This window comes from Neodiprion lecontei, chromosome 7 (assembly GCF_021901455.1).
Source record: "Neodiprion lecontei isolate iyNeoLeco1 chromosome 7, iyNeoLeco1.1, whole genome shotgun sequence".
In the NCBI taxonomy this organism is placed as follows: Eukaryota; Metazoa; Arthropoda; class Insecta; order Hymenoptera; family Diprionidae; genus Neodiprion; species Neodiprion lecontei.
This window is the reverse complement of record NC_060266.1, coordinates 2,403,947-2,429,113: the sequence shown is the minus strand read 5'-3', so window position 1 is coordinate 2,429,113 and position 25,167 is coordinate 2,403,947. Positions and strand designations below refer to the sequence as shown.

The window sequence follows — 25,167 nt, the reverse complement described above, 5'->3', positions numbered from 1 at the left end:
AGGCTCGGAGAACGGGCTCCTGGGTTTAGTACTTTCTAACTGCAGTCGCAGGCTACAATTAAACCCTCATAAAGTTGAGTCGTAACTTTTTAAAACCGGACCAACCAACCAACCAACCGACCACCGACCTGCGTTCTGGTTCCATGTGCATCCACCTCCTCCTCCTCCTCCTCCTCCTCCTCCTCCTCTTCTTCTCTGGACGTACGGCAAAAAGCCGGAATTGCATCCTTAATGAAGCCCAGGTCGGCTCGTACGCGAATCGCTCCTTTTCTCGCTCGACGATGGCTTCGGCTGATTCTGGAATCTCCCAAGCCCGCGCGGACGGTTCGTCAAGTTTGAAGAAGTCGGTTCCGGTGTCGTGAACGCCGCGGAAAAGAGGTTGAAGAGACCGCGAGAGAGGCAGGCTTAAGCCGTGAATGGCGTTTATGGTCGTAGGTGCGCGTCGGATGGTCGGATGGTCGGTTACACGTGGAAGAAATACAGTCAAACCTTCTCATCGAAGCAGTTAAAGTCGCGCTCTCGCGAAATACACCCCAGAGTTGTATGAAATACGAGGCAGGCCAGCGAAGTCCGTTGAGCGTGCTTTTTACTCTCGTTGGTAATCCTCTTCTTTGTGTTCTCGACTCGGATGTGTTTGTAACAGCCGATTTTGAATTTGACGCCGGCACAATCAGGCTCCGCGGCAAGGAACGAGTCGAGATTATTTCGCGCACACGTCACCATCGCACCAACACCGAAACCGAAGAGGACGAAGAACCGCGGACTAGACCAAGGCGGAGATCCCGGGCATCAAAACGTCTCGACGTGTAGCCGCGGTCTGAGATAGTCCGGGAGTGAGTTTCGCTAGCCGCAGAAAGAAAGAGAAAAAGAGAGAGAGAAATAGAAAGAGAGAGAGAGAGAGAGACTTGGGTTACCCGCTGTCACATAAACTCGGATACTTTAGTGCGCCGGAGCAAAATAAGCAAAGGACCTCGGACTGACTCTCAAGTCTCTGGACAGAGAAAGGGAGAACGACAAGAAACGGAGAGAGAAAAAAAATATAGGGAGAGATAGAAAGAGAGAGAGAGAGAGAGAGAGAGACGTAGAGGAGAAAAATCTGCGAGCCGTAAAACCGAGCGCGTTTATGATCGTCGTTAAGTTCGCTTCGAGCGGCCCTGTCTGATTACATTGATGCTGCTTACCGCAAGTTGTTCGGGACTCTGCTCGCTCGCTCCTTCTCTCGCTACATGCCAAACCAACGCCGGGCGGACGCATGACTTTGCCACTCGCCGAACGCCAACCCCTTTTGCACAATCAATGTTCCAAGGCCCAAAGCGTCCCAACTTCGGGCTCTTTCCACATTAGGTATGTTGGTTGAATTTCAAGGTTCAACGAGTTCCTTTCAAAACCTTATTGCCACCGCCCTCTTAGTGGTCGGAACCGAGGAGGAACGATGTTACCTTACTTCGCTTAATCGTCCCTAAATCGCCTCTCTCCTGCTAGCATGTTTCTCTTCTTTTTATTATTATAACGTTATTTTGAAATTATCTGATTTCAATTATATTTCTGTTATTTCTTCTGCTTGTCAAACTTGTCCCGCTGTATTCGTCACCTGGTCGGTGTGTAAAGGGGACTTCTCGCAGGAAGAAGATAAACATTATCATCATTATTATTATTATTGTTATTATCGCTCGTTTGATCGGCCACGCTCGGACCGAGTGTGCGTTTCGAAATTGAAATAATAAGTCGGAGGCACTGGGAGTATCCGAATCTTGGAGAGATAGCGAGGCCGATACAGGTCGTTCCTGGGTCCGTTTAATGATCGTTTTCGTACCGCTTCTGGGGTTCTAGTATCTTTGCGGTGCCGCGTTTAACTGCGCTCGATTATTCATCTCATCCAGTTTTAAATATTCACCGTTTTAATCCCCGTCAGACGATCGCCGCAACGATATCAATGTCGATATCTTCCAGATGACGTCGCAGCGGACTTTCGAAGATTAGTTTTCGCGCTCTGCATGAGGATAGAGACGCGTATAAAACTTTTCACGTTGCTCTTTTGTCTGCGGCGAGGAGCCAGCGGAATCCAAACGGAACGGAACGGAAAGGAACGGAACGGAATGGAATGGAGCAGAACCGAACGGATAGGTTGAGGTCGTAATCGGGAATCCGGGAAAACATAAAACTGATTCTATACTATAAAACGCCCTTCTTCGCCTTCTCCGAACTCTTCAACCTAGACGCTCACCGGCTCGCTCCCTGTCTTTTATTTCTCGAAGCGCACACGCTGCAGGGCGGCAAAACTTTTCCCGTCTCGCTCACCCTTTCTCTAGTTTTCTTTTATTTATCGACTCGTGGAGCACCGCTAATTATAACCGAGGAAACGGCTCTGGTACGTTTTCCATTTTCTTACCGCGAATTCGGAGTGAGTCGTTATCCCAAGCTCTCAAATTTTTCCTCCGGTAATCGCGACCAGACGACGAAGACGACCGGGTGGAGAAGGCGAAGATACCGCGGCGAGAGAAGAAGAAGAAGAAGAAGAAGAAGAAGAAGAAGAAGAAGAAGAAGAAGAAGAAGAAGAAGAAGAAGAAGAAGAAGAAGAAGGAGAAGAAGAAGAAGAAGAAGAGAGGTTAATAAACGCCACAACACTAAACTAGCAAATTTACGAGCACTTACTCGCCATCAGGCCTGGCGGACCGCGGTGATCAGACCCACGCAAATCCCATCGTGAGCGAAATCCGTTTCACCAGACAAACGCGCTCGCCCCCCCCCCCCCCCCCCCTCCGCCCTCTTCTCAGCAAGCGAAATCCACCGCGATTTCAGTTAGACTCGTGAAAAGACTCGAACTGTTGCTTGTCATGCGAGAATGGTTACAAAAACGTTTTTAAATCTCATGGGATCACAATCTCGCCCAACCGTCGTTTTGGGCTTATTACAGATTTTTACATTCGAATTCCTCGACTTTACAAATTCGTAACGAATCCGAGAAACAGTTGATGTTATAAAAAACTTATCAAGAATAATGAAGTGTGTACGAATAAATAGTCGTCGATCTAAGTTTGATAAGATTAACATTCAGAAGAATCATTACGTAGAATTTCATTAGTCTGAATAGTCGTAATACCGAATGAATCAAGGTTTTGGAAGCAGCTCAAAAAAATGTATTAGTACTAAGGTGAAGGACAATACAAGTTATGAGTTTCAAGGTGTTCCAAGATGTGAAGCTCATTCATCTACGGTAACTAAAAATTTGTATATTAACAGTTCTTCAAATATTCGACGCGGCTGGATATTTCAAACGTTGAAAATGCACATCGGGCATAACATAAAACTGCAAGTGGTTCATATGACCATGACTCTTCGCCATTTTTCAATCCTCGGTCTCGTCGGTTCGGTCTCCTTGTGTAGCCTCTAATGACCAGATGAAAATTGAAGGAAGTTCAGGTACTTACCGGGGCTACGTGGCCGGGCGTTCAGGGGGGCTGTCCGGACTCGATGGTACCCTGTTGACGACGTGGGCGTAGAGGGGATGCTGGAGACCAAGGTGAGCCGTGGGGGGTGGTGGTCCAATGTAGGGTGCCTGAGGGAGATAGGTCGGGCCACTGGCTGCCGTACCGGTCGGGGTACCGTAGCAATTGTAGTAGTAACCACCACCGTGGATGAATCGAGCCGCCTCCCAGAAGGCCAGGGTCCGGATTTCGGCATTGGCTAGAGGATAAAGAAACAGAAGATGAGATGGTTGGTCGGAAAATGGAAGTGGCCGTAACTTGGTAAGCGTGGTAACTGTGCTTTTGTTGCAAGGCGAGGGATTAATCGTGAAATCTCGTGAACTCGTCAAATCTGGTGCACATTTTTCTGAAAATCTTGTGAAATCTCTGGAAATATTCTATTCTGACACGTCTTGAAATCTTCTGAAATCTTTTGAAGTCTTCTGCAATCATCTGAAATCTCTTGAATTTTTTTGAAATTTGTTGAAACCTTTTGAAATCCTTGTAATATTGAAATCAGGTGTACCTACGACAAACGGATGAGTGATTCACCCCTTGTTCCGAAGTCAAGTAACTCGCATCGAGGTCGGAAGTTCTCTCTAGTCTCAACCCCTTTGTAACCTCGAAGGTACGACATTCCGGTTATTAGAATTATGTTTTGTTTGTTTGTTTGTTATTTTTTTTGTTTATTTGTTTCAAACTCTCCATCGCCACGGTCCCCAGGGCTTCTTGAGCACCAGGATTTGCGAAGGTCGTGAGCGAGTCGCGCTTTCAGACGGCTCGGGGAGTTAATAGCACCCTTCTTAGAACGAGCATAGGAGACCAATGGGAGGTCGAATAGAATTAAAATGGCCGACTCAGCCGAGGCGTGGTTTTTACATTCGGTTTCGAGGCTGGAAGGTGCTGCTAGTGCTGTGGGCATAGCATGCGTCCTTCATTCCTACCTTTTTTCTCCTCCTACTTCTCGAGTTTTACTACTTAATTGCACCGCCGTTTGCTTATTCATTTTATTCTTCTTCCTCTTCTTCTTGTGCAGTTTCTTTGTCCGTTTTTTACTCTCTCTCTCTCTCTCTCTCTCCGTCTCTCGATCGGCGAGCACATCAACTTCCAATTCTCCTCATCCTTCGTCGCGTGGTGACGTGATGCGATACTTTCCTCTCGTACCAGCATCGTTACTTGAATCGGAACTCAAGTCCGCAGTAACAAACGAACACGAGCCTGTAACACTGTTGGCTCTAACAACCGAGGCGCACGTAAGAAACTAGTACAAAATCTTAACTGCCTGAACCAAGTAATAAGCTATAAACCCAAGCGAGCTGAGCACGCTGCTCGGATCACTCTGTCTCTGTTTCTGCCTCTTGCCTCATTCTTCCACTTTTCGTCCTGCTCTTCGTTACTACGTATGACGTAAAGTCCGAGCATAATCGCCCACTGCGTTTAAAGGTAACGATCTTTCCTCGAAGTCATTTCTATCTTTCTCTGATCTTTTCTTGACCACTAGACGTCATCAGTTTTCGAATTAAGAAAGAATCCTGAAGGGAACCTTCGTCTTCTGGACCGGACAAAGGTTGGTCCAGGTTCCAGTCGGTAGATTAGAGCATGGTGTAAGGAAAGAAGGTGTGTTATTGGGAATCACTACCGCTTAGGACATTGAGAACGTCCCTCAACATGACATAACGTGGGACTTTTTCTACTTCACATCTCCGTTTAGAACACAACTTGTTTCCTTGCACAATGGATTGGAGTCGAAGGACGTGAGATTTAGATTGGTTTCCGAGGGACGCTGAACCCCGGGAATTTACCAATATGATCGCTGATTCCGAGCTCGGGATTTTAGTCCAGCCAGCACGCGGCTTGATTACTCGGAAGTCACGCGTCGCGTGGCAACAACTAATAATGTGTTTGCCCTCAACGCACGTCCGAAACATAACAACACACGAACGAACGTAAGGCAAGAACCCGGTGCGGTGTGTTTAAACTGCGATCAATCAACGCCAGAACGACGGTAAAGAACGATTGTGCTCGAGATTCTTGAGAGAGCTTGTTTTAAAAGGAACTATTGGAACAGGCGACGGAAATCGATGAGCTTTCGCTCAGTCAAATTTTCCGAGCTTAAGTGCCTCCGAATTAAGAACAGCACAAATCTACCGTCCACGAATCTACGATAAATTTGCTACTCCATGCTGGCCACTTAATCTCCGTCACAATATTCGATCCAATTGATGGAAGGCTGCGAAAAATTGTGGGACGTATTTGTGGAAAGAAACAAAAAACAGTAAACGATTCCCTGACTTTCCGCAAAAACCGCGCTGAGATTTCCCTGGCTATTCCAGAATTTCCTAAATTCCGTGACCAGTGGCCATCCTGGACTCACTCTTTGTGCCCGAGCTGGAATAGTTGGATACGCACTCGAACGCGATGCTGCGGAGGAACGAAGGGCCGGATGGACGCAAAAATACCGCGTATACGCTGCCGATCATAAATTATATTTTAACGATCTCTATGCGTCCGTTCTCCGGGACGGAACTCCGAGGGCCTCGTCGAGGAAGATTCCTCCTTTCCTCATCCCAGTTTCAACCCGAAGGGGTGGGGGGAGTGAAGGAGGAGGGCCGAGTCGTGCCTAGTCGTCGCACCCTGATGCCTGCTCGAGTCGACTCTGACTCCGCCCCAGGAGACGATGAGTCTTGGTGTCGCTAAGGTGTCATTCCCGGCTCTCGTCGAGGGCCTTAAAGGACCCTGTTCGGGGAAACGAAATCGTAAAATCGAGGCCAGTTTTTGCTTAATAATTTTACGATAATTACGAGACTTGAGGTTATACCGACTGTCGGGATGATCGTTGCGAAGTTATTATCATCTTTCAATTTTCAATCTACAACATCATTGGGGGAAAGTAAATTCTGAAGAGGCGAAGGCCAAGGAGGAATGAATTCACGATTGTATGAACAGACTTCATCTTCGAACGTCAGGATGCTTGCAAAATCATATTTCAAAGTAACGACTATTTCAAACCATCCGAAAATGTCAAATGGTAGAAGATATCAGGCTGAAGTTAGTTACGTTAACGTAACGAAACATCGGGTTAAAAAATCGTCATCATAGGGGAGATTAAAAGTGTCTTTCAACGAGTTGGCTTTTTAAAGTTAAACTGTATTTTGCTTACGATAGGCATATCTGAATCTCGGACATTTCTGAAGCTAAGCATTTCATGTTAAATGGCAAAGGACTCGATGAAAAATGTCTAACCCTAAATTCCATCACCGCAAAGTCGAGAATGGGTCAGAGTTGAAAAAGTTACAAGTATAATAACGAGTAGCAGGTTCCGGATTGTCAGAAATAGGAGCGACGGGTGCAGCTGCCGCAACTCCGGGGTGTTTTAACTGCCTCAACTTCCGGCCGTTGGTTAGCTCGTACTTCGTGACGTCACTTCCATTTTGCGAATATTTAAGCACAACAATACCCGCGGTTATATTTAGTGACCGCATAGCATGAGAATCATGACTAGTTATAACACCGAACGGATGAGGTAAAACTTGATCGGCAATCACGCAACGTGCCAACTATTGACGATCGAATATTAATCCCCTCCACGATTAGTGACTCACCTGATCCAGTTTCGTTCGCGATTCTAGAGGAAAAGAAAAAGATGTAATGATTACAAAAATATCCATCATCATCGGATCGTGTGTTGACGTTTTCACCGAGCGTCGTAAAGAAAATGGCGGAGTTTCTACTTCGTTATGTATATTAAAAAACAGTTGACCGAGGACCAAGGAAGGCAAACAAAAAAAAAAAGCTGGTTAACGAAGCCGGGATTTTTGTTTTTTTTCTTCTTACCAACTTCTGTTTACTTTTTTACGTTGTGCAAAACCACAGTGAGTGAGAAGATTAGGAGAGTCGCTGAGAAGTTCGCAGCACGCGCGGCTCTGTACAGGGTCGTAAAAACCGCTAGTATTTAAACGAGTTGCAGAGCTGCGACGCTGAACCGGCGGTGGCAACTGCAAGTTTACATCGCCGCAAACTGAACTTTCAATGCTGTAGAAAGCAAATTTTCAGCGAATATTATTAACTGCTCCGTGTAAACCGCTAGAGTTTCGTATTATATGGATCGCGTGTCGATCTCGATCGTTGTTTGCCATCCATTATGTAGGCACCTAACCGATAATGTCCATTTCACAGCTATGAAAATCTGACCCCGATCAGGAGATAAGAATCGTTTATTTTCGATTTGCACACAAATTGAACAGGTTTTCATGTATTCTCGTGTTTCCAAGATTTCAGGGTAATTCGATATTGTTCAAAGAAAATACTTCATTATAATTTGTTGTGGTGAGAAAAATGTTTCAACTAAAGTTGAAAAAATATTAATTCGTAAAATCAGAAGGTCTACCTTTTTTCGGCGACCAGTAAATCGTGACATTTGAAGTTTTTTTAATGTCATTTTTCAAATATTTCGATTATAGCAGGCTATTTGACATTAATATCTCGATATTTTTTTTTGTTATATTGTTTTTAAATAAATATGTAAATGAGTATTAATATTTCGTATATATTTCTAAAATCTGAGTTACTAATTAGCCTAAAAATGAAATTTTCAGGTTCATGAGTAAAATTTCATGACATTTCATGACTTTTTGAGGATCGCATTGAATTTCATTACATTTAAATATGTTCAGGGTTTTTCAGGTCGTTATACACTATGTATAACAGAACCCATGTTCAGTTGCAAGAAAAATAAATAAAACCCATCAATTGTTGTACCGCAACGGCGATTTTCTTCCGCAAATTGAAAAAGTGACGAGAAGTAGGAGAGAAATCGTTCCGATAAAATTTCATCCCATTTGACAGAGAGTGTAGTGGAGTGTTTCATTTTTTTTGACTTTTATTTTTCAAGTGTCACTCGAAAAATTTGTGACAAATACTGAAAACAAATCTGGAAGAGGTACGAAAATATTTAGAGATCGATACCGATTACTGTAATATTTTTCATTTATTTTTACGTGTACATCTTACGGACTTACATGTATATATTACTTTTTTTTTTTTTTATCGTAGTCTAATTAATCGTTCGCCAATCAACAGCAAACTGCGTCTAACAATTCCGCAGTTGACCGTATCCCCGTTTTGTTTTCAGTACTAATTTTTATTAGCAACGATTAATTGGACAACGATACGAAAAAAAACAAACCAACATATATGCGTATACAAGTTCGTAAGGTGTAAGCATAAAAATGAATAAAAAATATTAGAACAATTGATAGCGACTTCTAAATATTTTTCTACCCCCTCCAGGTTTTATTTTTTTTTATTTATTTTTTTTTTTTTACGACACTTTTAAAAAAAGACACAAGTTAAAAAATGAACCACCCTAGAGTGCAGTTTTGCTTGAAAGGTTCGTCGCGGATGCAGCTAATGTGGATGACTGTACTTCGGTCGCACTCTACCTACTTTAGCCATATTAATCCCGCAGTTGAAGCGCGCGTCGCGAGCCTCGCGCGCGCTAAGTTTAGTTTAGTCAGTGTCACCGAGGTCGGTATTATACGTAGCTATACGTATAAGATGTGTACCTACGTGCATGCAGCCGAGCTACATAGTAGGTTGCATACGCGGGACTTAAACTAGCGGAATTACATTCTGCTACATAATGGTAGGAAGTGTAAGGCTGCGACGTTCGCGAAGAGATATCGCGATTCTTATCGTATGAGACCTCGATTCGCGATTCCTGAATAAGTAAATAAATGAATATGATAAGAATTTTGAAGAGGGATTAAAGTAGCGCGTGAATATTGAGATAGATAGATAGATAGAGAGAGAGAGAGAGAGAGAGAGAGAGAGAGAGAGAGAGAGAGAGAGAGAGAGAGAGAGAGAGAGAGAGAGAGAGAGAGAGAGAGAGAGAGAGAGAGAGAGAGAGAGAGAGAGGAGAGAGAGAGAGAGAGAGAGAGAGAGAGAGAGAGAGGAGAGAGAGAGAGAGAGAGAGAGAGAGAGAGAGAGACGCAACTAGGAAGGCACCAAGTAGATGTTTACTATGATTATTTTTTATTCTTTATTTCGCTCGAGTTTTTCAAGATAAGGGGGAATATATATCAGAGACACGGAAACGGAGTACAATGTGTATACATGTATGAAATTGATAGAATGTATAGAGATAGAAAATGCAGGAAGGTCGCGTCGATGCAGATTTAAACACAAAATGGCCGGGTAAGTTCTCTGATAAGATGCAAGGTTACAAAGGTTGACGCTTTGACGTCAAGCGTTTCAACAAAAATGACGCGTGGTGCAACGCTTCGAACTTAATCAACGACTCCAGTCGACGATTCCTATTTTTTCCAATTTTTAATTTTTTTTTTCTTTTATTTTCATCTTCAAGTTTTCAACGAATCAATATTAGTAGACAAAATACCACATGTTACGATACGATCAAGCTATCTTTATACGAATCGATTCAATCTAGTCGTGATCTTCGTTCTACTCTTTCATCCTGACAATGACCCGGATCAATTGGAATTTCATTTCAATAAGTCTGATGATGGAAAATTGCGATAAAAAGTAACGAGGGCAGGTGAATATGTGTATACAATATTGATCGATCTTATTCCTACATCTAATGAAATCTGAGTAAATTTTTCTAGAGGCTTTATTAGATATATATTAGATACTTGGTGGTGAAAATATTGTCGAGTCTCGATGATGAGGAATAAACTGGTTGAAATCAGAAAGCAAAAGGCAGGGTAACAATGTGCCAGTGCATTGCGGTCGTGTATGAATTGTATTAATTATAAGCCCGTTACGAAATAATGAAACATCGCAATTGCAAAATGGCATGCAATTGATCGAGACTTGAATCTGCACGATAATTGGCAATCTCGATCAAACCTGAACAAGACTGTACAAGAGCAGTTCGACTTTGAGGACGGGGCGAAAATGAAAGTTTAAAAGGACCGGTTACATCAGAGATCGAAAAAAACGCCGATTTGTTTCTTTTTCTACGTGGTGTAATTCTATTGCATTTAAATATTTTATAATGAAAAAAAAAAATTGCTAATAAGTGTATACTCGAATATACCTCCGTTTGTAAAAAAAAAAGAAAAAAGAAAAACAATCAAAAAACAAGTTATAATGTAAATGCCATGGAAATACAAAAAAAAAAAAAAAAATTGTCAGCTTTTTTTTCGGTCTCTAATGTACCCGGTCCCTTGATAAAAACAAGTTCCAAGAATGTTGTATATTACTACACCGATCTTAGGTACGTGAAACTTGTCTTAATAGATGCGAAACTACGCCGTGGAATGGAAAACGGCGTACGTACACAGGTGTGGAAAAATTATCGACGAGTACTGTTAAAGCAGCAACGCGGTTTCTCGAACGGAACATTGTAACTTCTGGTACGGTTGGTTGGTTGGTTAGTTGGTTGGTTAGTTAGTTGGTTGGTTAGGCGGTAGGTGAGAGGGAGGGGAGGGCGGGGGGGGGGGGGGGGGGGGGGGGGGATAGACTCTAATGTCAAGGAAATCTTGTGTGTAAATCGCGTTTGTGTGTTTGTGCACGTGTCGGTTTTCCGCGAGTTCCTCCCGCCCCGCTCTCTATCACTCTATCTCTCTCGTTCTCCACCTTGTCGAGTGTTGTCGGAGTGCACATGTGCAACATATCGCGCAAAAACTAACCAGCTTTCGACCAGTGTGCACTCCAATACCACAAGACGTCGTATAACGAACGCGGTTACGCAAGAAGCTCTCCTCCGCCTTTCTTAGACTTTGAAGCAGACTGCCAAGTTTTGCATTTATCTTTATCTCTCTCTCTCTCTCTCTCTATCTCTCTCTCTCTATTGGCGTTTGGCACGGGATCCGCCGACGCGGTGGCTCGCGGAAAATGCGCGCATAAGCAGGCCTGGAGGGGGGCGGGGGAGGGGGAGGGAGGCCGACATTGCAACTGTGTGCAAACTCCAATGTTACAACTGCCATGCCGCTACATACTTATACTCTCGACGACTATGCTCTCGTTCTTCGAACTTGCGTTATTCGCCGGCCACGGACTTATAGACGCGGTACACCCGGTACACTCGGTGCAACAAGTTATATTTAAACGCCATTATGCACTGACCGTGTTATCCAACATTCGCATAGGCGTAACCTGCAACGTGTCGTTCGTGTCGGTGTTTGTAAACGAAAAATTTACCGATAACGTTTTAACAGAGTTGATGCTGAAGTTAGTTGGTAACGTTAGCGTAACCAAAATGTCGTAGGAACGATTTGTTACATCAGAATTTTAGAATTACTTCGAAGGAGTTGGCTTTTCGATACGAGAGCATCGTTTGCTTATCGTGGTTTAACAAATTTCATACATTTCTAACGTTGCAATGTAACGAGTTTTTCTAAATCGATTTTGCATCGTTACGGTAACGTTACCAACTTCAACCTCAGATTCAGAACTCGTTATCATCCGTCAGGTTCTCTAAGTCTTCGAAAAAGGAGCTCTGCTGTCCTCTTTGTCGTAGAAAATCGTGATTTCGCAACTCTAGGATTGTAAAAATTATACAACGAAACACGCTCGTAGATCCTAAAACCTGACTATATCCGCGGATCCGCGAAGCAGCGATTTCTACCTAATGTTTCGTTACCTTGACGTTAATGGCTTGTCCGTCCTTCGATCCGAGGAAAACTTGACGAGGTCTTTTAAGATTAATTTACAACGCCGTTTTGTACTGTCGAACCATAATCTTTGCTAACAAGGACCGTGTGCGTCGATTTGGTGCGAATGGCACGGATCAGAATTGATCCATAGAAAATTGACAATGTTTATCGCGATTCCTCGTTTCAACCCTAGTCGGTCACACAAAAGTGATATTTTGCTTAAAAACTGAGTTCTAAAAGTCGAAAAAAAATATCCAAGTATTGTTTAAAGATCGCAAGATAAGCTCTCTCTATTTTCATAACGCAAATTGATTGTTTGAACATTGTAAAACATCGGCAAAGTTAAAGAAAGTGCCAACAATTTTTTCAGCATACGTTTGTCGTCAAATTTCTCCGCCAACGAATTACCTTCACGGAAATACGTTGTTCCTTTTTTTCGCCTACGTATATTTATAACAATCATAAACAATTAAGAACTTGCAGAAATTCCCAATCATTCCAAGGTTTAGCAATTTTTTTTAGCTGAAAGTGCAAAGAAATTCAGGGTTTTCCGTGGGATGTAAGAATAAAAAATAAAGTATTGAAAGAAAAAGAAAGAAAAAAAAAAAGGCTTCTGCGACTGAAAGGGTTAAGCGACGTTTGAGAGTTGCGGAAATTCTCGTTCCAAGACGAGAGACAGAGTCTGAGGTGCACTGCTGATGCGACAACGGCAACAGCAGCAGCAGCTGGTTCCTTCTTCGTTACAGATACGTTTTTTTTTTTCTTTTCCTTCTTGCTATAAAGACTCCGGAGTTCCGTGATCGGGTCTCGCGCGTATGTAGAGTGTGGAAAAACCGGAACACCGGGACATGTCCATAACCTGCGATGATTCGTTCGCCTTACCCGGGGCATCGATTGAGCGATCGTGCCGAGCTCGTTGCGAACTCGACTCGGGTCTAACATCTTGTACCGATTTACCGCATACCTCTGCAACGCCGACTCCACACTGGTAACAGTGGTTACCCCGTTTTATCGACATCCCGTGTCTCTCTGCGTCATTGCCTCTCGCAGGTTTCACTCCTGTTTTAATTACGCGTACGAGATTGGGTGTTCGTTGATTACCTTTCTTTCGTTTTTTTTTTTTCAACCTCGAAACCTGGCGGTAATAGCGAACAGACCGTAGAAATCATTTTTCTCCGCGTACGATATTTGTAAAACCCGCTTACAACTCGAATTCCAAGATTATTTTCCTTTTCTCTGCCGATTGTGTTAACTTATTCTAATTTAATCTACAGTTCCTACCTTTTCGTAATCGCGTTCATCGGTAGTCCACCACCGTAAATTCGATCTTCATTGATGTTTCGCAATTGATTATTCTATTTTTTTTTTCATTTTTCGTTTGTTGCCGAATATTACTCCGATAAACATTAAGTATAAACTAATATTTTACACCTGTGTAATAGGAACTTCATCACCGTTTACCCATAAATCGCGACGTTAATAAATACACAGAAGTTAAGGCTTTTCAACAGCTTTTAAAATTTGATGAATTATTCGTCATTTTTTTATTTTTTTATTTTTTTTTATTTTTTGAATTTATCTAATAAATTCTCGTATTCACACACGCGTTATATTTTACGGATAATATACAAGATCCGTTTCTATATGTACAAGTATTTGATACGCAACGTTTTTATGAAGTAGTATAATTGATTTATTTAATCGCACAAGTTTAACGAGAGCGAGAAAAATTCAACTCCGAATTTTATTATGCATGATACGTAAGATAAAATATTGCAAAAAGAAAGAGGAAAATATTTACGAACATTTTGATTCATCTTCGATAATCTTCCGTGATGAAATTGTAGTTTTCCTTTTTGAGATTTTACAAGTTTAACTTAATGTGAAATTAATTGATTAATTTATCCATCATCCAGCATCTTCCGTGACGAAATTTTAATTTCTCTGGTTTAACGTTCATCGATTATTTAAAATTCTTTACGTTTAAAGATTAAACGTTTGATCCAGTATGAAATCTTCCGTGATGAAAATATCGTTGTTTTCCTCTTCAGTTGATGCAATGAAAGTTTTGCTGGGATTGTTCGTTTTTCTTCAAAGGTAGATTCGTTCATCCAGCTTCGGATCATCCTTGTTGCCATCTACGATGAGCGCATCCAGCGATGAGGTTGAATTCCCGCGATATTTTAACGATCTCTTGCAATATTGATAATTGAACGAAAATAATAGTAAAATGTTAAGAAACAGAATATGATATAAACAGCGTTCGATAAAAATTCTCACGTAGTTTTGAAAACGTCAAATTATACCATTTAATCGCAAAATCACTCCACAGCCATTTTTCCCAAGTGACGGTCAAACATTTTTATTTTTGTTCTTCTTGAGCTTCCGCGTGTAAAGAATTTTTTGTATATTGCTGCGCATGCATTAACTGCAGGTACGTTTTTGACCGCTCGTTTTGACTTTTAAAAATTTGTTTTGCCTTTTTAATTAACCAATTCTATCTGATGACTATAAAATACAGTTATAGCAACAAATACTTTGCATCTATTGATAAACATTAAACTATAAGAGATCGTAGTCATGCATAATGAAAGTAATTTTCGTGTTGTTGCATCTGAAATGTAGAATGCGAAGTTTACACATGGATTCTTCAACTTTTTTTTTTCGTTCATGCACAACACATTTAAAAGTCATACATTAATAAGAAAATGATGCGGCCAGGGTGTACACTGTTCATGAAAAACCTGGAAGTTTGGAAAAAATCAGGGAAAAGTCGGAGAATTTAAGAATTGTTGTAAAAAACATTTGAAATTTTCAAGCATTTGTTGTTTTTTCTTAAATAGGTACGGCAATACGTATTTAATATAATGAGCCAACTTTCTTTTCTTGTTTTTACCAATTTTTATAGATCAATCTCGAAATTGAAGCTTTTTCCATTCAAACAACGTCGACAAGGTGTAATTTTTTTCAAATTCTTACCACTGACAATAATTTGTGAGTAAATTTTAATTAAAAATTTATTTTAAAGCGTTTATAATAATGAATAAACAACTATTGACTTTACTCAACTTCGGCTCGGTGGTATTAGTGTGAAAAATAAAATAACGTATTCCTCGTGTTGTCATTTGAATATCGGAAAGCTTCGATTTCCGAGAGCAAAGTTTTAAATTGGATTTCCGAATCGCTTGTCTACGAGTTTTTTTTCTGTACAATAGACCAAAAAATGTTTCTCCAAAGCAAAGCACCCTGATGCATAGCCATGCTTTCCAAGAAAATCTAGACGAGTAAGGGAAATTCGTTTTTGAAATTTCGGTGTACACCCTGATTGCCTAATTTCTAGACGTCTCACCTTCCGTTATGCGTCGGGAAGCCTCCTCAAGGTCGGCTCTCGCATCTTTCAATATAACGAACATTAGGGGAAGCATTTCCCAGGGATACCGGAAACGCTCTAGGAGTTTGGTACTGTACTCTAATAGAACCTCGACGTTTTCACCTGTAACATAAAACAGATAATAAATATTGACCGTGCCGTTATGGACGCGCGAAGTCGTAGAAAATAGAAGCCAATGCGTAAATAACCGGGATGTCCAACGATGTCGGAATTCAAAGTTCCCGGTTATTTTTTTCAAAACTCTCCTATATTCGTATATAATGATTTCTACGGCGTTTGTGCTTTATCATGATACAATCAACATCGAACACCGTCATTGTATTCGACGATGTGTAGAACTGATGAACTCGGTTGGAATCAAAACTGGAGAGCAATGAGAAAATAAAAGGGTAACAATATCGAATTTTCAAATACCTGCCCGAAAGTCTATTTCGTAGAATTTCAAAACGTAGAAAATCGAAGTACGGAAAAGTCAAAACGAAATGTGAAGTATAGAAAATCAGAATATAGAACCGTCACGATGCTGTTGAATTCTTATTCGTTGTGAAAAAAAACTATTTTATATTACAGCTCTCTTTCCGTACTCTGACCTTTCTAAATTTTCACTTTCTCTGTAATTTCAAAATTCTATAAAACCGATTTTCACGTCCTTCAAAATTCGAGATTGTGAATATAGAAACGGTAATTTCAACGCGAATTCCCGTACAATTTCCGCATTTGCAAGGGCACTTTGAAATTCCCGTTTACCGGACACCCCGTTAGTAATTCCCGACGAATCCTGCGATAAAATAACGAAAAACGTACCATTAGGCGACTAAAATATCGCCAACTAATTGCCGGTTGTCGACAAATAAGAATGAGATTGTTTTTCCGAGAAAATAATAATAATCCGATCCGTGGAGAGCTTATGATTACCCGGTACTAATGTGCAGTACGTATAGTTGGACTTGGCTCCGCCGCTCTTGCACCGTCTCGTCTTCGCAATTCGCTCCCTCCTCTTCACTCGGCAGCTCGCTTCAATGAGATAATTCATTCCGACGAATTCACTTCCATATCCCCATTATTTTTTATACCGCAGCCGAATTATTTCCGCGTTCTTGGTTCGCGATGGACGAGGTGCGTAAACTCTCGAGTTTCGAGACTAGGCTTTCTCATTTCTCGAGTGAATTTTTTTTCTAGGGACTAGAGAATCCTCGACTAGGAATTCCCGGGTGTTCTAGAATTTTCGAGGATTTTCTAAAAGTTTGAAAAAATTGTGAAACTGTTAATATGTATCTTAACTTCCTTCCCTGGATAAGCAAAGTTTTTTAGTGGTCGTTTTTTTTACACTCTGTTAAAAGATACATTTAAATGAGGATCCAATAAGGTTAATATGCTCTCAAAATATTTAAGAGACGCATACCTAAAACCTCTATTAGAATTTCCAACAAACTTTTCCTGCGTGAGAAAAAAAATTCCCAAGATTCCTGTAAATGCCCCCTCAACTAATTTCAAGCCGTAATTAATTCCGGGGTGAAAATAACAAAACGTAGGCGAATGTCGCGTTTCGCATGCGGAGAGAACGCAGCGAAGGATATCTGAAAGGTCGATTCTCTCGAGTGTGCGTAGCGCGATACGACGGTGAAAACCGGCGCGTTCGTCCTTCTATGACATGATATATTAGAGTCGTAGGCGGCCAATGAAAGCTGCGAGCTGCGAGGCTCCGCCCACAACATCCGGAACTGTTTTTAAAACGGAAATGGCTCCTCCCGGCGCCGTTCGCGGCCGAACCGTGAAACGAATTGGAGAAAGAAGCGAGGAAGATGCGGCGGCGGCGGCGCGTTTCGGCCTCAGGTGATGGGTTTTTGCTTTTTTTCTCATACGGCAGGCGTATCGAACGGCCGAGGCGTCGGTCGGCGCTTGTACCGGCGTCTCGGTCTCTCTCCGGACGCCATTTTGCTCCTATGTTATCCAGGCGTAGACGCGATTCGGGCAAGCAAGGGGAACGAGGCGAGAGACGGGCGACGAGGAAGAGTAGGAGGAGGAAGAGGAGGAGGAGGAGGAGGAGGAGGAGGAGGAGATAGTATAAACGCTAGTCAGGAATTGTGTTTTATCCACTCGACGACGCCGCAAACGATACGCTGACAATTAATGACGACGACTACTGACGTGGAAAACCGTTGGAAGAATCGAGTGATAAATATGACGCGTCGCGACGCCTCGGATTAGGTATCAGGAGCAGCGGGGTGTACAAGTGTACCCTTTTACTTTTTTATTTGAGAACTTGGATGACATTCTGGTACCACGCACAGCAACGGAAATGAATTTTGAAAAGGAAATTGACCAGCAAGAATGGTAGAATTTATTATCGTGATAACAAACAATGGAAAGGATCCCGCGGAATTTTTGTGGAAATTGGATCTCGGTCGAATTGACTGGATTTTAAATATTTTATAAGAGTCCTGTACTAAAGCGTTGAGTGTACTTTTGGTTTTTTAGCCAGATTTTCCCCCAAAGACCGCCCCCAAATATGCGGAGGTAAATCGTTTAGGTATCTCGCAATTCGGGATTCACCGTAATAAGTTAGATTATTTGGAACCCGTTGCAACTATGATATGTAATATCCACCAAAATATTAGATCTCGACGACGGAACTTGAACTTGTGGAAAAAACGACAAATTGTTGTCAAAAATTTGACAAAGTATGGAGTTTATTGTGGGCTTGAATTACGATGCGAACGGAAACTCAGAATGAAAAAGTTCTACAAGCCACATTTTTCGATGAGTCAAAAACCGTGACTCCTTTTTATATCTTCACTGCTTCCAAAATTGCAGAAATTAACCTTAAAAATGTTGAAAAATCTCCAATTAATGTTTGCTCGTCTATCAAGTGTTTAGCTTGACTTTGTTAACGTCGACGTAAAGTTATTGCGAACGACACTCGTCACATCCTTAAATTTAGAGTGATGATTCGATCATCGGTATCATTCAGTAACATCGCTTGGGTCTTATTTATGCGCAGGGTCTGAGAATTATCAAAAAACCATCGAAGAACGTTCAGTTGGAAGTTCAGCAGCTGAAGGATGACGAAAACTGGAACGCCTCTGTGATCGGAGATGACAATTTTGGCGACAAAGGTAAGAAAAGTATGCAAAAATTTCTACATCACAAACTTCCTCCAAGATATCTCTGCATTGCTCCGTAACCTTATCATGATACATACGGAGAATTCTAAGAGAGATAATATCAGTCCTCTTCTGTTTGTTTAAACTTCGCGGCGTCGTTGAAGAAAAATATATTAAACGAGAGCCGCGTCTTCACGTTGCTACGACCAAGTGGGACCATTAATGCCATGGTGTATTAAATATCGCCCCACGTCTGCGACTGATAGAGTATACATTATGCTTTTCATCGCTGATCGCGTCGCGCCCTTGAAGTAATTGAAACGACGATCAAGCGGCGATCGATCGATCATCGAAACGATGATTCGTTCCGTGAGGAGGATCATCGAACGCTTGCGCAGTTTTCGCAACCAAGTCGAAACGAATTGGTTCGATTATTCCATTTTATGGATGGAGTCCTCGGACGGAGTTTGCTGTGCGGATACCGAGGAGTCGTAACACCTACAAACTTTCCAAGTTTCCCACATATACACGGTGCATTTGACTGCTGCGTGGGTATAGAATGATATGCATCTCGGTATACGTATACGTATATTGCAATACGCGCCGGTATAACCAAGAACGGCGCAAAGCCGTTCCTCCGCAATTTCGTTTTACGACTTTTCGTCGCCAGTCTGTCAGTCAGCAGGACGACTGCAATCTCAAGACCACGTCGCGGTTTTCACCCGAATCTTGGATCTCCGAATTCTTAACCCAGTATGTACTCTCTGGATTCCTGCTCCATTTATCGAAACAAAGAAGCTGGAGACTGGTCTCAATAGATGCGGAATATAAACGAAACGTGGAAACTGGGTTAGGTACTCCAACACTGTCGGAAAATTCAGCGTGTCGATAAAAGTCCGCACCGATTAGTGTAAAATTAAGCATTATCGGTGTAAGTCGTTCGATTCTTGAGACCAATTGGTCTCAAAATGAACACTGAAATGGTGTGGACTTCTGTAGTAGAATATTTCCGGTGTTACATTTGACACCACATTTATAACGATCAATTTTGGGACAAAGTGGTGGAGTGCAACTCCTAATCCTTTCAAACCCTTCCGAGAAAATATCCAAACATTTTCGCCACTACCGTGAAGTCGTCCGGAGTTTGTCCAGAGTTGGCTTATCGAGTTGGCCGAGTTTCGGTTATCGGACACTCCCGACTGGCTGGTAGTGCTCTTGTGCCTTTCGTATGCCACAACAACGTGCAGAGAGAGGCGAGGCAACTGCACTTCCGGTCCTTCAACAACAACTCACTACTCGGCCAATCGCACGTAGTAACAAAAGCGGGTATTAACTTCTCAGAATTATCCGCGACACAACGTAGCCACAATATTATGCCATGATAGACTTTCAGTGTTATTGTTACACGCTGCCTGGCGTATCGCTGTTGCACGTATGGAACCCTCTACTGATCGTTGGGCTCGTGCTTTGGATCCTTTTTCCGTTTCTGGTAAGCGAACAATTTCATCGGTATTAAAATCCACCATCACAAAAGTATCGCGATCGACCTGGAAGGTGATTTTTTACATGGTGTCGACACTTGTTGTGTACTCCCTTCCGCACGCTATTCGAAAGGTTTGGACCAAAGCGATACGACAAAGATGGGACAAAAGTATAGAACATAAATTTTATTTCCTTGCATGATTGATTTCAACTGGCGCTTTCTTGTAAGGATCGATTAAGACGGATGAAAAAAATCGTACGTGTAACCCATAGCATCAGTGTTATGCCAATCAGCAGTTGAGAATGAGGATATAAAAGTAATTCGCAAATTGTTATTAATCATCAGAGATCGTCACAAATATTGAATTACCAACTATTTAAGTGATAACATAAAATATTCTATATCTTTGGTGCAAATCATTGTTATGTTGGATAAATTTTGGTCCAAGCCCGACGAATTGTTCATCCGTAAAGTACAAGAGTGTCCACGCCACGCCCTAATTTTTTCACCTTTGTTCAAGTTCAATTTTCTTGGGCAATAGAGAATTATTTGGTGTTTGAAAGAAGCGACTCGAGGTCTCTCGAGTTTGAGTGTGTATTTCGGAGCATTTCCAAAGTTCTAAAATTTCAGAGTCCTCTGTATTGTTGAGAATTATACACGTCTGTTCACACGTGATACCGGGACTGTGAGAATCCGATGAAATCATTGATTGATACCGTGAAACTCTCCGTGAGAGGATCAGCGTTCAATGGGAAACCTGATCCTTCGCTGCAGGCGAATTGCGAGGTGGATGGAAATGAGCTTCGATCACCGAAACTACAAACGGGAATTTCAGTTTTCCAGAATCAGGTTGCAGGCGGCGAGGGAATGACGAAACGAAGAGACAGCGAAGGCTATCGGATCTGCGTGCTATGCAGAAACGGGCGGTGCTTTGTAGCAGCGATACCGTTGTTGTTTACCAGTGTAACGGAACTCTCCATCCCGCATCCGACCGATGTGTGGCTCAAACGCATCCGCAGCTCGATGAAACTTTCAATTAAAAATTTTGTTGATTTGCCCCCCCTCGTCCGAACTCCAACCACGACGCACGTTCGCATGGACACGGACATGCGGACACTTCGTCGCTTCTACGCGCAGGTATCTGTTTCCGGTTGTGTTTCACATTTCCGCGTTATGTTGCACCGCTTCGGAACGGAGTAACCAGAAACTCCGAGTGATTTTAGAATTTATTCAGTGTGCCTTGGAAAGGATTCTTCGTTCAGATCGGTTTCTATATAATTTAAGGGGTGGCTTTATTATTTATAGTTTTAAGAACATTCAGGAATTTTTTCATTTAAATTGATAACAAAATGACGGCACGCCGCACGTATGAGTAGCGAACGACCACGTTTTGAAATTGATGGCATAGGTATCTCGGTCAATATTTATCCCACAGACTTGAAATTTTTACGCAATCTTTAAAACTGGTTTATCGATTCAAGCTCGTGGCTAGATTTTTGAATTTCAATTCCGAAATTTTTTTATAGAAATTTGATCAACTAATTTTTAGTCGAAAAATTTAAGTTTTTGTTCATAATCGTGCATATTTAAACGTGATTTTTTTTTCAACAATTGGACTACGAGCTCAAACCCGAAAAGGTTTTTTTTTTTGCTTGTTGCAAGTTGGACAGTGATGTCAGGAGATGATAAATTTCAATGAAAAAATTCTAAAATGTTCTTGAAACTATAAATAATAAAGCCCTCAGACTCAAATTGCATTAAGTATTTTCATTTCTTTGACCCTTCTCCCCACTGAGTGAAGAGTGAAACACCAAGCTTTCCGAGCATTCCGAAATTATAGCGACAATGAGATTCGAAGGTGGTTTGCAAAGTGTGTTTCGAACATTGACGGAGCAACTTTCGTTTCAACCTTTCACGATTTCGACGTTATATATATTATATATGTTTCCAAAGACGAGTTCGGAACATTGGAAGAATGTCTGGGATTGCAGAGTTCAGCAGCTATTCCGGTGCAGTGCAGTTTTCAGCTTGCAGCCACGTTGCTGCTGATGTGCGGCTAGACTGCAGCAGTTGAGAGAAATATATAAGGATCACTCTCCGGCTTTTACGACTTCGGCATTTCGGAAGTTGTAAAATTCTCCACCGTCGTCAACTGTACGGATAGAGTAGTACCGAACCCTCTTTTTATCCGTCTTTCTCTCTGCTCCCGAGGGCATGAAATCCTGTGAAAGCATTCGGTGATGGTCGATCGATTGCGATTTCGAAAAACGAAAAATCTAATCGAGTTAATTTTCTCTCGTCGTTTAATTCCGAACGTTGCTGTTTACATTTCGTTTTACGTGTGAAAATTATGCCCGTTGAAGAAGAGAAACCTATTGAAGCAAATTTATGGAAAACCGTTTTCTCGACAAATTAAGTTACACGATGGACGTAAATTAAACGAATCTCCCGAATTTCTCACCACTTTAAATCGATATCCAAGCTTATGTTAACAACTTGTAAAAAATTATCGCAGCTTACGTTCAGATAAGTTGGATAAATCTCGTAATGAAATGACTAAAAATCGTTGATTTTTAATTCGCCAAACTCCTTAGCGCCGCGGCTTCTGGCTTTCCATATTGCAGGCGTTGATCGATTTAGACGCAATCAATTTGGCGCGTGAGAGAGAAAAGGAACGAAGAATAAGAGACTGGCATACGAGTTGGAACGAAGAGTCGACGGGGCGTCCTTAGCCCGATTCTCTTTGGCCCCCCAACCCCCGTTCGGTCCGCGTTATAAGAGCTGAGAAGCTCGTAATATTTTTACGATGTTTTTGTAATGGGGGAATTCTAAAAGAAAGTGACAGATCATTTAACCCTGTGCCTCGTAAACTTTTCCTCCCGGCTCCCGATGCCACAGGATGCAGGGCGAGAGTCCCGGGCTCGCTAGACTGTGACCGAACGATTTTACTACCCTTCGTCGTCCTCGCCACCCTGATTTCCTGGCTCCTGGGGGAAGGAGAGCCGGCGATGCCCTCCGGCCAGTCCGGCCGCTCCTTAAATCTCCGCTTTCCCCTCGACACTCCCCCGCCGACAAAGGAATTAAATAGCACGAGGCTGAACAACGATCGACGAATAATTTGTCAAGATATGTGATTTCGGGATTCACGATTGCTTGGTAATTAATTAACAGGCTTTAACGATTCTCGGCATTCTGCTAAAGGACAGATTCGTTCGTCACGTTCGCACCGATCTCGGTATCAATTTTTTTTGTAGATGACATCTGGTAAATATACTGAAAGTTTTCTTTTTTTTTTCAAATTTACGCGAATCGGTTGCGAGCCCCGTGAAAATCGTTGAAATTCGTGTAAATCGGCGGTAAACTATCTCAGAGTCTTAAAAATTTCTGGAAATCGGTAGCAAAGTTTCTGAAAAAATGTTGTAAATTTTTACGGATCGACTGGAAACTATTTTAATAACCTATGGAACTTTACATAAATCGGCTTTACGGAAAACGGTCTCAAGATTATTGGAATGTCTTTGAATCGGCTAAAACATTAGTGAAGATTGTTGTTAAAGAGTAGAACGAATCGAATATCAATCTGGTGGAAATCGGTTGTAAACGCTTTGAATGCCTCGAGATTTTTCATGTAAATCGGTTACAAACTTTTTTCTTTAAAAATTCAAAAACTTAGGATCGGTTTAAAAAATCGTAAAAATTCCAATAAATCGACGATAGCGATCTGTTAATTCAAATCCTTAGAATCTCGATAAACCTGCAAGGAAAAATGCAAATAAATCGCAACAAAGTGAATTTGTAATTGAGCTGAAATTTTAGACCGCGAAAGATAGGAGCGAGGGTATTTTTCGCGTTTTTCTCCTCTTCGCGGGGGGTTTCGGGTGTTCAACCTTCGTTAATCCTCACTCCTCGCAGCGCAATCCCTCATCTCCCTCTCGGCGATGCGATGACCAAACCTCACGTTCAGAATCCGCGGTGAGTCACGAAGCGACTCGACGTTCCCCCCTCGTCAACAACGCCGCCCATGCGGTTCCGTTTACAAATTAGCTGCTTATGCGAAAAACGATATCCTACCTGCAGCAACGTCGCGCGACGACTTCTCGACCGCCGTTAGTTTGTAATCAAATTTCTCTCTCTCTCTGTCTCTTTTTGCCTCCAAATCACGGTATTTTATTCTCGTTTAGTCAGATTGATCGAATAAAAAGTAAATCCAATCCAATCGATATTGTAATACGATTTTCCGATGCGTATATATCTATCTCGAACATCGATCATCGCTTCCAATAAATCGAATCCCGATCTGCGTTCGTACAATCTTTCTCCAACGATATTCGATTTCCTGAATTCTCGGTTAAATTCAAGTGGGATGCTTTTTTTTTTTTCTTACACAAAGAGAAAATTTTCCCAGAGTTCATAAAATACCGCAAATGAGCAATGCTATATAAATATTCGATGAACATTGTATCGAACATTGATTATCGATCGGTTTTGCAAAATCAAAAGACGGAGTCTGCAGCTGGAATTTCGATTTCCTCAATTTTTTAACCAGTCTTTTATTCTTCGATGAGAGAATTTTTCAGTGTAATTTAGAACTGGTGTATATTCAGTCGTCGTGGAATCAAATAAAAAAAAAAAAAAAACGACGAGCGTCTTTTATCGCCGGCTTTATACGCATTGAATATTATAATCGATGAAAGCCACGGTTGTGTCCACGTCGTTTCGAACTGGATCTCAAGAGCTATTTTCTCCCACTCTCACTCTTGGTTTCTCCGAGGCTTAACCGTGGAATCAAATCTGTTTAAACGATAAATATTTCAGCACGTAGCTTGGGACGAGGATCGGAAAGCAGCGCAGCCTCAAGTAGGTACGATCGCTATCGACGGATCATTACAGTCGGACTGTTTATACGAGTCTCATGCCTAAACGTTGCCGACCAGTTGAGACGTGAAAATCCCCCGAGAACGTGTCGCCGCTGGGTCTCTAACAGATTTAAAACGCCCCGCGAGTCTTCAACGGGTGTTCCAGTTTTAAACGATCTCGGTGTCGGAGAATTTAGGAGGCAAATACTACTTTGCGGACACAAAATCAAGGCTCATTTTCTCCAACT

General features: G+C 41.9%; 1 protein-coding gene and 1 long non-coding RNA gene across 21 annotated transcripts in view; one reads left to right on the top strand and one right to left on the bottom strand.

Annotated features, from left to right (window-relative positions):
• Positions 1-25,167, bottom strand: part of LOC107222953 (protein doublesex) — an 84,172-nt gene that overhangs the window by 18,120 nt on the left and 40,885 nt on the right. For 16 of the 20 annotated variants that reach the window (XR_006905171.1, XR_006905170.1, XM_046744701.1 and 13 more), the window contains 2 exons: positions 15,435-15,578; positions 3,429-3,684 (listed from right to left, as the gene is read on the bottom strand). Coding sequence is in view for 16 of the 20 variants with exons in the window: in XM_046744701.1 (XP_046600657.1) it covers positions 3,434-3,684; positions 15,435-15,578 (395 nt within the window). In the remaining 4 variants the exon portion in view is untranslated. Of the gene's footprint in view, positions 1-3,428; positions 3,685-7,066; positions 7,090-13,366; positions 14,700-15,434; positions 15,579-25,167 lie in introns of those variants that run through there. The other 4 variants (XM_046744706.1, XR_006905173.1, XR_006905172.1 and 1 more) reach the window with 4 other exon arrangements.
• LOC124295276 overlaps positions 18,483-25,167 on the top strand; it is a 214,209-nt gene continuing 207,524 nt past the window's right edge. Inside the window, exon 1 of the long non-coding RNA XR_006905174.1 lies at positions 18,483-18,592. This is a non-coding gene — a long non-coding RNA (uncharacterized LOC124295276). The remainder of the gene's footprint in view (positions 18,593-25,167) is intronic.